The following is a 17,073-nucleotide window of genomic DNA, read 5'->3' on the forward strand; positions in this document are numbered from 1 at the left end:
AAAGCATTCATTCCCAAATGTCTATTTCTCATTACACTTTTTAATCCCCCAAGGTATTTACTTGCTTTTCTCAATCTACATTCTATCTCCACCTCCACTCCTCCCTTTCCTCCCACATTTGCACAAGAGTATCTAGAGCTATCCATTTCCTCCAGTTTCTCTCCCTTAATACTTGTTTCCGATTTGCTGCCACATTCTCCCCTTGTAGATCTCATCACCTTACATCTACCCACATTCATCTTCAGCTTCCTTCTTTTGCACACCTTCCCAAATTGTCACTAACTTCCTTAATCCCCATCTCTGATCCTGCCACAAACCCACTGGACATCGTCAACAAACAACAACTGGCTCAAATCCTCACTTTTCTCCATTTTCTTTGACCATCTCCTATCCCCAACCCATTACCCTTGTGTTTACCTCTCACACCACCCCCAACCATGTATAAATTGAACAGCCAAGGCGACATAACATCCCTGGCGAAGTCCCATGTTTACCTCAAACTACTCACTCTCTCCATTTCTAACACAGGATCTAATACTCTCATAAAAATTCGACTGCTCTTAATAGCTTTCTTCCTATCCCATATATCTGCAATACATTCCACAATGCCCTCCTGTCTACCCTATTATAAGCCTTTTCCAAATCCATAAATTCCCCAAAAACATCCTTACCTTTTCCTAAAGCTTTCTCACCATCACTGTACCTCCTTTTTTTAGACACTACACATGACAACCATCTAAACCAGGTGCCTTACCTGCTCTCATAATCTTAATAACTGCTTTCACCTCATCTTTCCTTATTTCTACTCCATTTTCCTCATTCATCACTGTCATTTTCTTAGCACTTCCCACTGCAACTATCTTTCCCTCCCTATCCTCCTTCACATCTAGCAACTCCCTAAAATACTATGCCCATCTTCCTCTTAATGCTGTTTCTTCCATTATCATTTCTCCATTTGCACCTTTTACCTTTTCTTCTCTACTTGATTTGCCTCCTCTTCCTCTCTTAATTTCCTTCCAAAACATCTTTTTATTACTTTCAAAAATGTCTGTCATACTCTTTCCCCATTTCACATTTGCTCTCCTCTTTGCCTCCCTTATCTTATGCTTTCCTTTTCTTTTCTTTGTATCTCTCATCATTATCTTGTCCTATTTTGTAAACAATCTATGAATACTCATTTCTTCTCTTCTACAATATTCTTTGCTTCATCATCCCACCACTCACTACCCTTCCTTCTTTTTCCTCAGACCATCTTTACATACCTTGTGATTCCTTCCTTGAAACATCACCCTTCCTCCTCCAGTCCTAGTTCTAATCTTCACTCCCTCCCACTCTTCTTTCAGCTTTTTCTTGTACTCCATCTTTTCTTTCTTATTTAAGCATTTTGCTCTAAGCACGTCCTACCTTCTGTCCTTTTCCATTTATTCTCCATTCTCAACTTACCTTCTACCAAAAAATTATCTGATATTTCCCCACTCTCTCCCCTTAGAACATGTACATCCAAAGTGCTCTAGCATAGGATAGCAGGGCCCTGTAGTGTTGTGCTGTGTCCCAACCAGCAGTAATGCTTCCAGTACAATGACTCTTTGTTATGACTGACAAGACCTCATTCATACACTTGTACTAGGTGTGGCATCATCTCGCTCTGTGTAGTGAGCAACATCTGTCCCGGGCCTAGTCACCCATCTGTCATACTGTGAGCACCTAGCACTCCATGTACGCATAACTCACAATAAATAAGCCAATTGTCCCCCCACCCCCATGTTTACATAACACCTTGCAAGAAACATAACAAATGCATGGAAATTGTACATAAATATATATATACATATATCAGGAGACTTTTTCCCACTTATAAGAAGAGGGGGTGGCCATGTCAAAACATAAATCTACCTCAAACCCATCTGAACCTATTTGCCCTTTCACTTCAGCACATTAAGATTGGTCATCCCTGTCCCTCACCACAACACTTAAGTCAGGCAATGCAGCACAATTGTAAATCAAAGAATATAATTTAAAAAAGACTTATCAGTTTTCAAATTCTAAATCTTCCTAAATCAAGAGCAAAAACTAGGGCACATTGTGGGCACTACTAAGCTGAGGTAAGCAGTATGACATTTGTTAATATTTAGCCACTGTTCTAGTTCATTCAAGTAGGCTTGGGTGTTCTTTGCTGCTAATTTGCTGGGTTATCATTGTCAGGGCATTGTATACGAGAGAACACTGGTGTTTAGTTCTGGTTCTGGAATTGGGATATCACTCATGAAGAGAGTAAACACTAACGGTTAAAATACTGCACATTGAAGGACTCCATTGTATAATTTTTTGTTCCTGAGGTATGATTACTTTGGGTTACTCTCTACTGTCTTCCTGTTAGGAAGCTGGTTTATCACATCTTGATGTTATGAATGTCAACCACTTGATCCACTTCCTTGGTCTCTCTTAAAGATGTGTGTCTTTCATGTAACTGACATCAGACTTCAGCCAGGTCCACATGTCACTCTGGGAAGATATATTGTGTTGTTCTCTAGGGATTTTTAATGTGGGGCACTGCAGTGCGAGATGTTCAGTGTCCTCTGTATGGTGACTGCATCTGGAGCAATACCTGTGGCCAGGCCTATTCTAGGTTGGTGCTGTTTTAATGCTGGATGGTGTCCTGAGTGCAAGTATGGAAGTAGCCATCTCAAAAGGTATGTACCCTCTCCCACCCAGATGTTAAAGTCTTTTTTTCCTCTGGAGCTTGTGTCTGGAGAAGAGTAGGAAGAGTTTTGGATGTACATGTTCTTAGGTGATAGAGTGGGGGAATATAAGATAATTTTTTTGTGGAAGGTAAGTTGAGAGTGGAGGATAGATGGAGAAGGAGTACAAGACATTGAGAGATGAGTGGGAGGGATTGAAGGATATAACAGAACTAGGGGTGGAGGACGAGTGGGAATGTTTCAAGGAGGGAATCACATGGTGTACAAAGATGGTGTGTGGAACAAGGAGGAAGGGAGGAAATAGGAGGAAAGGTAGTGAGTGGTGGGATGATGAAGCAAGTAAGGTTGTACAAGAGAAGAAACGAGCATTCACAGATTGGCTACAAAATAGGATGAGAGAATCACATGAGAGGTACAAAGAAAAGAAAAGTAAAGCACAATATAAAGTAGGCAGAGGAGAGCAGATGTGAAATGGGGTAAGAATGTGACAAAATTCTGAAAGTTATAAAACATGTTTTGGAAGGAAATTACAAGAGGAAGAGGAGGTGAATCAAGTAGAAGAAAAGGAAAAACATGCAGATGACAATGGAAGCGACAGTAGTAAGAGGAAGATGGGTGGAGTATTTTAGGGAGTTGCTAAATGTGGAGAATAGGTAGAGAAAGGTAGTTGCTGTGGGAAATGCTACGAAAATGACAGAGATGAATGAGGAAAATGGAAGAGAAACAAGGAAAGATGAGGTGAAACCAGTTATGATGAGAGCAGGCAAGGCACATGGGTTAGATGGGTGTCATGTGGAGTGCCTAAAACAGGGAGGCACAGTGATGGTGGCCTGGCTGGTGAGGTTGTTTAATGTTTGTCTAATAGAGTAGAGTGTTGGAGGACTGGAGGAGTGCCTGTATAGTTCTCCTTTACAAGGTGTGTAGTAGTTTCAGAGGGATCAGTTTATTGAGTGTAGTTGGAAAGGCTTTTGGGAGGGTTTTGATTGAGAGGATTGGGAGAGGAAGAGAGGGAGTAATTGGTGAGGAACAGTGGGGGGTTTGGGACAGGTAGAGGTTGTGTGGATCAGATTGATGAATTAAGACAGATATGTGAGCTTTAGGAAAATGTAAGGATGTTTTTTGGGCCTTTATGGATTTGGAAATGGCTTATGACAGGGTAGACAGGAAGGCACTGAGGGAGGTATTAAAGATATATGGGATAGGAGGAAAGCTGTTAAAAGCAGTCAAGAGTTTTATTGATAGCAGTAGAGCCTGTGTTAGAAGTAGAAATGGAGGTAAAGGTGGGACTGCCAGGGATGTGTCATGTCACCATGGCTGTTAAATCTTTACATGGATGGGGTGGTGTGAGGGGTAAAAGCAAGGGTAATGGGTTGGAGACTGGAGATGGTTTGAGAAATTGGAGAAAAATGGGAAATAAGCCAGTTGTTGTTTGCTGACAACACTGTGCTTGTAGCAGGATCAGAGGAGGGATTACAAAAGTTAGTGACAGAGTTTGGGAAGGTCTGTGAAAGAAGTTGAAGAAAAATGTGGGTAAACCTAAGGTGAAGAAATGTACAAGGGAGAGGATGGCAGCAAATTGGAAGAGAGTATTAACCCCTTCCATACGGTGCCGCACACGTAGACGTCATGGGGAGCGAGTGTATTCGCGAGGCTGCCATATCGGCGTCTTGATTATATTTATTGTAGTCGCCCCTGTGTTTTTACATTCTCTCAAATGTGCCCTGAATCCCATTCTCTGTGGTATTCAAAATTCGCGGGTGAAAGAGAGAACGATCGATATAAGCGGTGACTATATTTTATGATGCGAGTATTATTACGACACGTCGTACGGCTGGCATTGGCTGCTGCCACTGAGATCTAAGTCCATGACGCCTACGTGTGCGGCACCGTATGGAAGGGGTTAAGGGAGAAAGACTGGAGGAAGTGGATAGCAAAATGGAGAAAGAAAAAGAGGAAAGAATAACAAATGAACCTATGAAGCAAGGACTGGACATAAGTATAGTGAAAAATCCCCAAATGCCATTGTTTGATAGACACTCCGAGAAAAAAAGTAAATCTGCAAAACCTTCCACAGTGCCTTCTTGTCTACCCTGTCATAAGCCTTTTCCAGATCTATAAAAGCCCAAAAAACATCCTTACCTTTTCCTATAGCTTTCTCACATATCTGTCTTACCACAAAAATCTGGTCTACGCAACCTCTACCTGTCCTAAATCCACACTGTTCCTCACCAATTACTCCCTCCATTCCTCTCAATCAAGATCTTCCCACAAGCCTTCCCAACCACACAAACTAATTCTGCTGAAACTACTACACTCACACTTATCTTCTTTTCCCTTGTAGAGTGGAACTATACAGGCAGTCCTCCGGCACTCTACCCTCTCTCAAACAAACATTAAATAACCTCACCAACCAGTCCACCATCACTGTACCTCCTTTTTAAAAACATTCTGCATGGCATCCATCCAGACCAGGTGCTTTACCTGCTCTCATCATCTTAACAACTGCCTTCACTTCATCCTTCCTTATTTCCCCTCCATTTTCCTCACTCATCATGGTAATTTTCTTAGTACTTCCCACTGCAGCTATCTTTCCCTCCCTATCCTCCTTCATATTTAGCAACTCCATAAAATACTCTACCAATCTTCCTCTTATTGCTTTCTCTTCTATTATCATCGCTCCATCTGCACCTTTTACTTTTTCTTCACTTCTTAATACGCCTCCTCTTCCTCTCTTAACCCCTTCCATACGGTGCCGCACACGTAGGCGTCATGGACTTAGATCTCGGTGGCAGCAGCCAATGCCAGCCGTACGACGTGTCGTAATAATACTCGCATCATAAAATATAGTCACCGCTTATATCGATCGTTCTCTCTTCACCCGTGAATTTTGATAACCATAGAAAATGCGATTACAAAAGAATTAGAAAGAATGTCATTATGGAGGGGCGACTACAATAAATATAATCAAGACGCCGATATGGCAGCCTCGCGAATACACTCGCTCCCCATGACGCCTACGTGTGCGGCACCGTATGGAAGGGGTTAATTTCTTTCCAAAACATCTTTTTATTACTTTCAATAATTTCTGTCATACTCTTACTCCACTTCACATCTGCTCTCCTCTTTGCCTCCTTTACCTTGTGCTTTACTTCTCTTTTCTTTGTACCTCTCATATAACTTCCTTGTCCTATTTTATAACCAAGCTGTGAAAGCTCGCTTCTTCTCTTCTACAACCTTTTTTGTTTCATCCCACCACTCACTACCCTTCCTTCTATTTCCTCCCATCCTTCTTGTTCCACACACCATCTTTGAACACTTTGTGACTCCCTCTTTGAACCATCCCTATTCCTCCTCCACTCCCTCCCACTCCTCTCTCAGCTTCTTATACTTCTCCTTTTCCTTCTCAGTGAGGAAAATGGAGGAGAAATAAGTGAAGTTTTTACAATAGTAGTACAGCCTCCATATACAACCATGGAGGCAGGGCAGTGGGCGAGATGTAGGGATGACCCGTCATCCAGGTGCCAAGATAAGAGGAAGGGAAGAGGGTGGAGGGGAGTGGAGTGTGATAGGGATGGAATGGATGGGAGTGATTTTTATGCCTTTGTGTTTTATTGCCTACCTCCCTTATAAGGGGGAAAAAAAGTCTTTGATATATGTATGCAGTAGAGCCTATGTTTGAATTGGAAATGGAGGCACTGTGTGGTCCGAGATAAATGTGGGACTACAACAGGGATGTGTCATGTTGTCATGGTTGTTTAATGTGTACATGGATGGATTGGTGTGGGAGGTAAATACAAGGGTAATGGACAGGAGACTGGCAATTGTTAAAGAAAATGGAGAAAAGTGGGAGGTGAGCCAGTTGTTGTTTGCTGACAACACTGCACCTGTGGAAGGGTCTGAGGAGGGATTAATGGAGTTAGTGATTGAGTTTGGGAGGGCATGCAATGGGAGAATCTTGAAGGTAAATGTGGGTAAAAAAGTGATGAGTTGTACAAGGGGAGTGAGCAGCAGTGATTTGGAAGTCCATACGGTGCCGCCTACGTAGGCGTCATGTGGAGCAAGTGGATTCGCGACGCTGCCATATCGGCGTCTTGATTATATTTATTGTAGTCGCCCGTGTTTTTACATTCTCCCAAATGTGCCCTGAATCCCATTCTCTGTGGTTTTCAAAATTCGCGGGTGAAAGAGAGAACGATCGATATAAGCGGTGACTATATTTTATGATGCGAGTATTATTACGACACGTTGTGCGGCTGGCATTGGCTGCTGCCCGCGAGATTTAAGTCCAGAGTGAAGTGGTTAAAGGATTGAGGCTGGAGGAAATGGATAGCTTTAGGTATTTGAGGTTGCATGTGGCAAGAAAGGTAGTGGTAGAAGTAAATTGTAGACTAAGAGAAGCAAGTAAAGACCTTGGGAGATTAAAGTGTCATGAGAAACAGACATTTGGGAATAGATGCAAAGGAGACTATGATGGGGTGATTGCACTGACAGCACTGTATGGGGTATAAACATGGAATTTGTGAGAGGCAGCGAGGAAAAATGTGTCCGAGATGAAATGTCTGAGAAGTATGGTAGGGGTTACAATGTTGGATAGAATGAGAAACAAGGAGGTAAGGATGTGAGCTGGGGTGGAAAAAGAGATAGCAGATAGGGCTGATGACAGAATATTGGGATGGTTTGGACGCATGGGAAGAATGAAAGAAAAATTTTTTAGTAAAAGAGGTGTGGAAGGCAGAAGTGGATGGAATGAACTTGAGGGGACAATGTGAGGATGGATGGATGGAGTGAAAGGGGCATTGAGCAAGGAAGGGAGAAGGCAGGAGATATGGGCGAGCAGAGATTGGCTGTGTATAGATGATACTGCAATGCAAGGATAGGATGGGATGGGAGTAGGGAGTGGTAATGTATTAATGATATTTTGATGCCTCGCAAAGGGATTTCTCCCAGTTTTCTCTTTTTCTGCATGAGAGGATGGAGGGGGGGGTGGGTCACTGATTAAGTGAAGCGGCCTTGCTATGGATGTGCTGTCTTGCTACACTACTTCTAACCCAGGGCAGTGGGCAGGATACAGGGATGACCTGTCATCCATGAGGAGCGAAGGTGAGAGGGAAGAAAGGGTGGTGGGTGGGAGTGGCTCTTTGGATTTTGACTTGGCTACCTCCTTTGTAAGGGGGAAAAAGCCCTTGGTATATGTATATATAGATATATATATATATACATATAAATAAATCTTCAACCCTATAGTACTAGGATGGAGGCTTCTATTGAACTTAGCCACCCTCCTTGTCAGGGGGTTTTACATAGAAAGACAAACTTACCAGCTCTAACCAAGGAATGATACAGTTTCGGTGGTAACAATGTTCACAACGCAGTTTCCTCACTGGTTCATCTAACTTGAAGTCTTCCATACACACTGAACACTGGACACTTTTGTCTGGAAGAAATTAATTCTATTAATGGTGACCTTAGTTTTATGGATAAAACTTGATAATGTCAAAGGTGACAGTTAACACAAAAAATTTTGTGATAAGGAAATAAATATGAAATATATTCATAAAGATACCTCTTAATTTATGTAAAGATTACATTCCAAGAGACCACACATATTAAAAATGTAAATTAAAAACATGAACACCACAAGCCCTCTCTCTCCTTTCTATGGGTGGGTGGGAGTCAAATTACTTTTGCATTTTACTTGACACCTTATTCATCATGTTACTGAACTCCCAATTCATCCTTCCCTTTCAATTTATTCACTCAATGCTCAAATGTATATCTTTCTTCTCATAAACAAACTTTCTTCCCTTTTACTGTTGCCTGTGCCACATTCACATACATTTAATGGCCCAATTACAATAGTTCTGGTTGCAGTCCTCCCAGACCCTCTTATGTATTTACTTTTTTTGCTGGAGAAAATTTGAGTGGGGGAATTCCTAGTCCCCACTCCATCCCATTTAATTGCTTGCTACAACACACGTTTTCATGGTGGGAACATTTTGCTTCCCCACCACAGGGAGAACAAAAAATCCATAGAGGTGGTTAAGAACAGGTTCATGGAGACAGCAGTAGTACAATAGGATCATCATCATCCTTATACGAGTAGATATTTCAAACTCTTAGAACAATGATATGTGGTTCTGGTACCCCCAAAATTGTTACAGATATAGGATTCTTTGGATTATATTTCATCAGCCCCTTTTGAGGCCATTACTTAAGTTTATTTGTCTCCTTGAATATTCATAGGAGTGATTATTTGGTAACAGACATCTATAGTAAACGTAAATGATACATAGTACATACATTAATGGCCCAAGAACAGAACCCTGAGGAATGAATTAGGCAATCCACTGTCCCAGATCTCTCTTGCAAGGGACCCATAGATCCCTTGGTCTAGAAGTGTTGTTGTTAAGACCATGTCACACAGGGATTCAGCATGAAAACCAAATGCTTACCGCACAAAAATGGCTTGATTGTGGAGAGATTGGGCAGAAATGGGGTGAAATTTTGTTTTAGTCAGGGAGCTTTAACGAATAAATAGCGTATGTTTAACTAACAGTTTCCGTATGCATCACTACTGTTCCAATAACACTTCCGGTATATTCCCGACCACGTCAAATTTGGCCCAATTGCCCGAACATTTCACGAATTAAACTACCAAAGCACGTATGCTCCCCGATGATAAACATGAAGCGGTAGTGTATTGTTCGTGATTTAGTAGTGTTCTTAACGGGATTGTGTGATATTTATGCGTCAAATACGGAAATCAAATGCGGAATGAACGGCGTAGACATGAAACAAACAGTTTACAAAAGTGATACGGAAGTTAAACGTTCGTCGAATAGTCGGCGGTAGTCGGGAAACGATTGTAAAATTACCGATTTCTCAGTCAACTCCACGATTAAAATGAACACTTCCCAACCAATTCCGTATGCTCTCCTTCAATTCTCCGTATGATTACCGCATGGTACGTGTCAGATACGCAAACATTTGGTCGTGCTAAATTTTTTAACCGTCCAAAATTCCTCGGCCGCACGCTCCACGAACCCCCCGACCGAAAAACGATCACTTTACTATTGCTTCGCATACAATTCACGAATACAAAATATTTGTGCAGTAAGCATTCGGTTTTCATGCGGAATCCCTATGTGACAGGGGTTTTAGGGTAATGCTACAATGGAGCATTGTAGAATCTAATATTCCAAAATCTTTTGTATGTGGCCTGCACCTGTAAAACCTTACTTTTGTGATCTCTCTTGCATGAGATCCATAAATCCCTCAGCCCTGAAGTATTGTCAGGGTAATACTAAAGTGCAGGGATGACCCATCATCCAGGAGGTGCTAAGATAAGAGGGAGGGTGGAGTGTATTTATGGATGGAATGGGTGGGAGTGGTTTTAAGCCTTTTTCTCTTTGGCTACCTCCCTTGTAAGGGGGAAAAAAGCCTTAGTATATGTATGTAATACTAAAGTGGGGCAATGTAAGGTATGATGTTCAAAATCTTCTGTATGATGACTACATCTATGACATCTTGCTTTTGTAGCCAGGTCATTCTGTGCCGATACTATTTTAAATCTGGATAATGACCTGAACATAGACATGAAATTGTGGCTCTAATGTGTTACGATTTGGGGGGGGGGGCAAGACTGATGTCTGGAGGAGTTTCATGAAGTAGGGAGTTTGAGGGTCAACCTCAGTGCTTGTTTTGTGATCCGAATGTGTACTATCATACCTTGCCAAACATGACTTCACTGTGCACAAAATTCCCATTTACACAAATAGGTAAAATATCCCAGCATTTGCTAAATGTGACCATGTTTCACGTTAGCACAATTTGAATAGCCCGCCAGATTGTGTTGTGCACCAGTGTCTGGAGGGGGGTCTGGGAACCTATCTTATTTTTCCCCACAAGACCCATTATTCGCCCAACACAGATTTCATCCCGCACAATGGGCTAAGGAACCTGACACTCATGTTGTGAGATGTCTGACTGTACACATTTTTGTATGGATGCCTTATGTGGTGCAAGTGTTATATTGTTGACACTTTAGTAGCACAGTGCTGATGTGTTTTTGGTTACATTTATTTGGCTGTGCTTGTGTTATGTAATGGTACAGATGTGGAGAAACTTGGTCGATTTTCTCAAGATATGTATTCGAAAGTTTGGTAGAAAATCAGGAGACTTTTTTCCCACTCCTCACGCAGGTTGAACAAGAATGTCTGTCGTATTTTTTTGGGGGAAGTATAGTTAGAATTTCAATTTAATGCAGTCTCCCATAATAGTCTGATACTTTCAGAAAATGTGTTTATAAATAGTTTTTGTGGATTTTTTGGAGTGACGTTAAACCATATCAAATCATCTAAATAATTTCGTGGAGGATAGGTGATTGTGGTGTTTCTTATTGTTTTGGTAAATGCTTTAGTAAGCATCCATCACACCATTATTGCCCGGCCACATTTTGTATTATGCATTTATTATGAAAATTGGCAGTGTGAATTTGCCAGTTCTATATATCTGAATATGTACTAAATTGCACCTGCCTAACTGTCGAAGTACAACTTCACCTCCTCATACTTCGTTTCATACATCGGAATCATCTAAATTACATCCTAAAGGCAGATTTTATACCCCAAGTTACCTACAAAATATTGTTGCCAGGGTTGCCAGTTTTGTCAATAAATAAAAAAAATTAGGTGCCTTTTATAGCCCATGGATATGGCTACTTGGTCATTACCACAGATTTAACCCTTGACATAATGCCATGCTGACATGACACATCCCTGTTGCAGTCCCACTTTTACCCCAAACCACTCACTCTCTCCATTTCCAATCCTAACACAGGTTCTACTACATACATATACCAAGGACTTTTTTCCCCTTACAAGGGAGGCAGCCAAATTCAAAAGCATAAGTCTACTCCCATCCATTTCATCCCCCACATACTCCACTCCCTCCCTTTTTTCTTGGCTCCTTCTGGATGATGGGTCATCCGCCTGTCTACCCTGTCTGATCCATGCAACCCCTACCTTTCGTAAACCCACACTGTTCGTCACCAATTATTCCCTGTTCCTCTCCTAACCTCTCAATCAAAACCCATATGCCTTGCCAACTACACTAAACATACTGATCCCTATGAAAGTACTACACTCACATTTGTCCCCTTTTCCCTTGTTAGTAGCCAAGAATAAAAATGCTGTATTACTTTTGAAAGGGTGTAGAACAAGAGGGGACTGTCTGTTGAGCAAGGATGGGGGAAGGCAGGAAATAGGGATGAATGGAGAATGGCTATGTATAGATGATACTGTGATGCAAGGGAGTGGTTATTTATGAATGATACTTTGATACAGCCTGAAGGGATTTCTCCCCATCTCTTTTTCTGCATGAGGGGGTGGAGAGGGGGGCAGTCACCAATTACATGAAGCAGCCTTGCTTTGGAGGTGTTGTGTCTTGCTGCACTGATTCTAACCCAGGGCAGTGGGTGGAATACAGGGATGACCCGTTAACGTGCCTTTTGATTTGGCTACCTCCCTTGTGAGGGGAAAAATCCCTTTGTATACAGATAGCTAGATATGTAGACTTTTGAATAAAATAACACCTATTCCATTACTCATTAATCTGAATATATTTTATAACTACACCATTATTTTTCTTTTATTTTGGGTCTATTATAGGGGAGGGGGGGAGAGAAGGGGAGGGGGGAGGGAGGGAGAGAGAGAGACATGGAGAGACTGAGAAAGTCTGTGGTGGGGGAAAAGAATACTGCCACCAAGTTTCCCACTTGGATCGTAAGAGGCGAGAAAAAAAGGGACGGGGAGAGGGACTAGGCATCCTTCTCCCTGTAGCCCCACGGGGCACACATCCTAAAGAGAAAAGTGAAGGCATAAGGGGTGCTGGAGGGCCTCGGGCCAGCACCCTAAGGTTTGGGTCTTTTAATGTGCGTGGATGTGGTACAGATGAGAGTAAAAGGGAAGAGATAGGTAGTATGTTTGTGAGAAGAAAGATGGATGTGTTGGCTTTGAGTGAAACTAAGTTGAAAGGGAAGGGTGAGTGTAAGTTTGGGAGTGTAAGTGGGAGGTTATCAGGAGTGAAGAGAGGGCGAGGGAGGGAAGGGGTGGCTATTCTAGTAAGTGAGGAGATAGGTAAACAGGTAGTGGAGTGGAAGGAGGTTTCCTCAAGGATAATGTGGATGAAGGTGAAACTGGGAAAGGAGATGTGGGTCTTTGTAAGTGCATATGGGCCTGGCAGTGAGAAGAGCGTGGAAGAAAGGGAGGCCTTTTGGATAGATTTAAATGAGTGCATAGAGGGTTTAGGAAGAAATGTCAATGTAATAGTACTGGGAGACCTTAATGCTAGGGTAGGAAATGGTCCAATCGATGGAGTGGTTGGGAAGTGTGGAGTTCCAGGAAAGAATCGTAGTGGAGAGTTGATGGTGGAAATGTGTCTAGAAAGAGAGTTGATGATAGCAAATACAGTGTTTCGGAAGAAAGTCAAGCATAAGTACACATGGGAGAGGGTGGTGGAGGGAAGGGTGGTAGATAGAGCGCTAATGGATTATGTAGTGGTAAATAGGATTATGATAGGAAGAGTTAAGGATGTACATGTGCTAAGGGGAGAGGGTGGGGGAATATCAGATAATTTTTTGGTGGAAGGTAAGCTGAGAGTGGAGGATAGATGGAGAAAGAGGAAAGGGACAAAAGGTAGGGAGGTTCTTAGAGTGAACTCCTTGAATGAAAAGGAAAAGGAGAAGGAGTACGAAAAGAAGCTGAAGGAGGAGTGGGAGGGAGTAAAGGATGGAGCAGAGATGGGTGTGGAGGAGGAATGGGGATGGTTCAAGGAGGGAGTCTTAAAGTGTGCAAGGATGGTGTGTGGAACAAGAAGGACAGGGGGAAATAGAAGAAAGGGTAGTGAATGGTGGGATGAGGAAACAAAGAAGTTTGTAGAAGAGAAGAAGCGAGCATTCACAGATTGGTTACAAAAGAGGACGGGGGAGTCATATGAGACGTACAAAGAAAAGAAAAGAGAAGTAAAGCAAAAGGTAAAGGAGGCAAAGAGGAGAGCAGATGTGAAATGGGGTAGGAGTATGACAGAAAATTTTGAAAGTAATAAAAAGATGTAAAGAAATAAAGAGAGGAAGAGGAGGCGAATCAAGTAGAGAAGAAAAGGTAAAAGGTACAGATGGAGAGATGATAATGGAAGAGATGGCAGTAAGGGGAAGATGGGCAGAATATTTTAGGGAGTTGCTAAATGTGAAGGAGGATAGGGAAGGAAAGATAGCTGCAGTGGGAAATGCGAAGAAAATGAGAGTGATGAGTGAGGAGAATGGAGGAGAAATAAGGAAGGATGAGGTGAAGGCAGTTGTAAAGATGATGAAAGCAGGTAAGGCACCTGGTCTGGATGGATGCCATGCAGAATGTCTGAAAAAGGGAGGTTCAGTGATGGTGGACTGGTTGGTGAGGTTATTTAATGTTTGCTGGAGAGAGGGTAGAGTACCGGAGGACTGGAGAAGTGCCTGTATAGTTCCTCTTTACAAGGGAAAAGGGGACAAGTGTGAATGTAGTAGTTTCAGAGGGATTAGCCTGTTAAGTGTAGTAGGGAAGGCTTATGGGAGGATCTTAATTGAGAGGATTAGGAGAGGAACAGAAGGAGTAATTGGTGAGGAACAGTGTGGATTTAGGACAGGTAGAGGTTGTGTAGATCAGATCTTTGTGGTAAGACAGATATGTGAGAAAGCTATAGGAAAGGGGAAGGATGTTTTTTGGGCTTTTATGGATCTGGAAAAGGCTTATGATAGGGTAGACAGAAAGGCACTGTGGGAGGTTATGCAGATATATGGGATAGGAGGAAAGCTTCTGGGAGCTGTCAAGAGTTTTTATGAGAGTAGTAGAGCTTGTGTCAGGATTGGAAATGGAGAGAGTGAGTGGTTTGAAGTAAAGGTGGGACTTCGTCAAGGATGCGTTATGTCGCCCTGGCTGTTCAACTTATACATGGATGGGGTGGTGCGAGAGGTGAATGCTAGGGTAGTGGGTCAGGGATTGGAGATGGTTAAAGAAAATGGAGAAAAGTGGGAGGTGAGCCAGCTGTTGTTTGCGGACGACACTGCGCTTGTGGCAGGGTCAGAGGAGGGATTGAGGAAGTTGGTGGCAGAGTTTGGGAGAGTATGTGATAGAAGAAAGCTAAAGATAAATGTAGGTAAAAGTAAGGTGATGAGATGTACAAGGGGTGAAAGTGGCAGTAGACTGGAAGTGAACATTAAGGGAGAGCGACTGGAGGAAGTGGATAGTTTTAGATACTTGGGTGCAAGTGTAGCAGGAAAAGGTGGAGTGAAGGTGGAAGTAGAATGTAGATTGAGAGAAGCGAGTAAATGCCTTGGTGGATTAAAGAGTGTAATGAGGAATAGACATTTGGGAATGGATGCGAAGAGGAGACTGTATGAAGGAGTGATTGTGCCAACAGCACTGTATGGGGCAGAAACGTGGAACATAAGAGAAGAAGAGAGAAGGAGTTTGAATGTGTTTGAGATGAGGTGTCTGAGAAGTATGGTGGGGGTTACTAGGCTGGATAGAGTGAGAAATGAGGAGGTGAGGAGGAGAACAGGGGTGAAAAAGGATTTGGGAGATAGGGTTGATGAAAGAATATTAGGATGGTTTGGACACATGGAAAGAATGAGTGAAGAAAGACTAGTAAAAGAGGTATGGAAGGCAGATGTGGAGGGAGTGAACATGAGGGGACGTCCTAGGATGAGGTGGATGGATGGGGTGAAGGGGGCTTTGGGGAAGAGGGGAATGTCTGTTGAGGAAGGAAGGGAGAGGACGGAAGACAGAGGTGAGTGGAGAATGGTTGTATATGGATGATGTTGTGATTGCATGAGGAGGAATGGGCGGGGGGTGGGGTAGTATGTGTGAGTAAATTTTGACGCAGCCCGAAGGGATTTCTCCCCGTCCTCTCCTTAAATGCAAGGGGGGACGGAGAGGGGGGGTCGCCGATTAAATGAAGCGGCCTTGCTGTGGATGTGCTGTGTCTTGCGACACTGCTTCTGACCCAGGGCGGTGGGCAGGGTGCAGGGATGACCCGTCATCCAGGAGGTGCTCAGATGAGAGGGAGGGTGGGAGGGGTGTGGAGTGTATGTAGGGATGAAATGGGTGGGAGTGTTTTTATGCCTTTCCCTTTTTGGCTACCTCCCTTGTAAGGGGGAAAAAGCCTTGGTATATGTATGTATGTATATTATAGTAAATGGCTGTCACTACAAGGACTCTCATGGTGTGCCCCTACAGAGTCACTCATCATTCATCAATGTTAAAAATTCAAGTCTCTACTCATTGAGGGATTTGTTGAGTATGTATGGGATAGGGTGAAGTCTGTTTTGGATTATTTAAATTTTTTATGCAGGTAATACAGCTTATGTTAGGGTAGGCAATAGAGAGAAGGAATAGGTTTACATGAAAATAGGGCTGCACCAGGATTGTATATGTCACTATCATTCTTTGATATGTAAATGTGGGATGGTACATGGGGTTTGAAGCTAGTGTGATTGGGAGGAAATGGGAGATGAACTAGTTGTGGCTTGCAGATGATGCCCTTATAGCTGATTTGGATGAGGGACTGAGGCAGTTAGTGACAAAGTTTGGGAGGGAAAATGAGAGGAGAAAGCTGAAAACAAATGTAGACAAAAATAAGGATGAGATGTACCAGGGGGGGGGGTAGTAAACTGGAGGGGACTCTAAATAGAAAGAGGCTGGAGGTAGTAGTGAGAGTTTCAAGTATTTAGGGCCACCTGTAACAGGGAAACAGGTAACCCAGAACAAAAAAAAAAATGCTCTTCCCATTGCATCTCATTAGCACCACCAACAAAGTGTGAGTGAAAGAGAGAAAGAGAGAGAGAGAGAGAAGGGGAGGGGGGAAGAGAAGGGGAGGGGGGGGAGAGAAGGGGAGGGGGGGGGAAAGAAGGGGAGGGGGGAGAGAAGGGGAGGGGGGGAGGGAGGGAGAGAGAGAGACATGGAGAGACTGAGAAAGTCTGGCTTGATTATTTTAATGTGTACCGACATCCTTAAGGACCCAAAATATGTTCGAGATCAAGTGTTTAAGAAGAATGGTGGTTGTTATGAGAGAAATGTGGAAAAGCAAAACGAGGGTGGGGAGCTGGCAGGTAAGGTTAATGAAGGAATACTGGGATTGTGTGGGCACATCCATATATCAAAAGGCCTTTTCACCTTATAAAAGCATGAGTTAGCCAAGGCAACCCACCCTTCACCTATCCCACACCCATGTGTTGCCTATTCCATCTTAGCTCCTCAGGGATGAAGGGTCATCCCAGTTCCTTTCCCACTGCTTGGGACAAAAGAAAAAACAAGAAGACAAAGCACCTCCACAGCAGGGCCCA

General features: G+C 42.9%; 1 protein-coding gene across 4 annotated transcripts in view; it reads right to left on the minus strand.

Moving 5' to 3' along the window:
• Nucleotides 1-17,073, minus strand: part of LOC143039474 (E3 ubiquitin-protein ligase RNF115-like) — a 73,536-nt gene that overhangs the window by 29,319 nt on the left and 27,144 nt on the right. For all 4 annotated transcript variants that reach the window (XM_076210703.1, XM_076209946.1, XM_076211522.1 and 1 more), the window contains one exon: nt 8,018-8,133. In XM_076210703.1, the coding sequence (XP_076066818.1) occupies nt 8,018-8,133 (116 nt within the window). The remainder of the gene's footprint in view (nt 1-8,017; nt 8,134-17,073) is intronic.

The sequence above is a fragment of the Oratosquilla oratoria genome, chromosome 1 (assembly GCF_046742065.1).
Source record: "Oratosquilla oratoria isolate Oo_2021 chromosome 1, ASM4674206v1, whole genome shotgun sequence".
Taxonomy (NCBI): Eukaryota; Metazoa; Arthropoda; class Malacostraca; order Stomatopoda; family Squillidae; genus Oratosquilla; species Oratosquilla oratoria.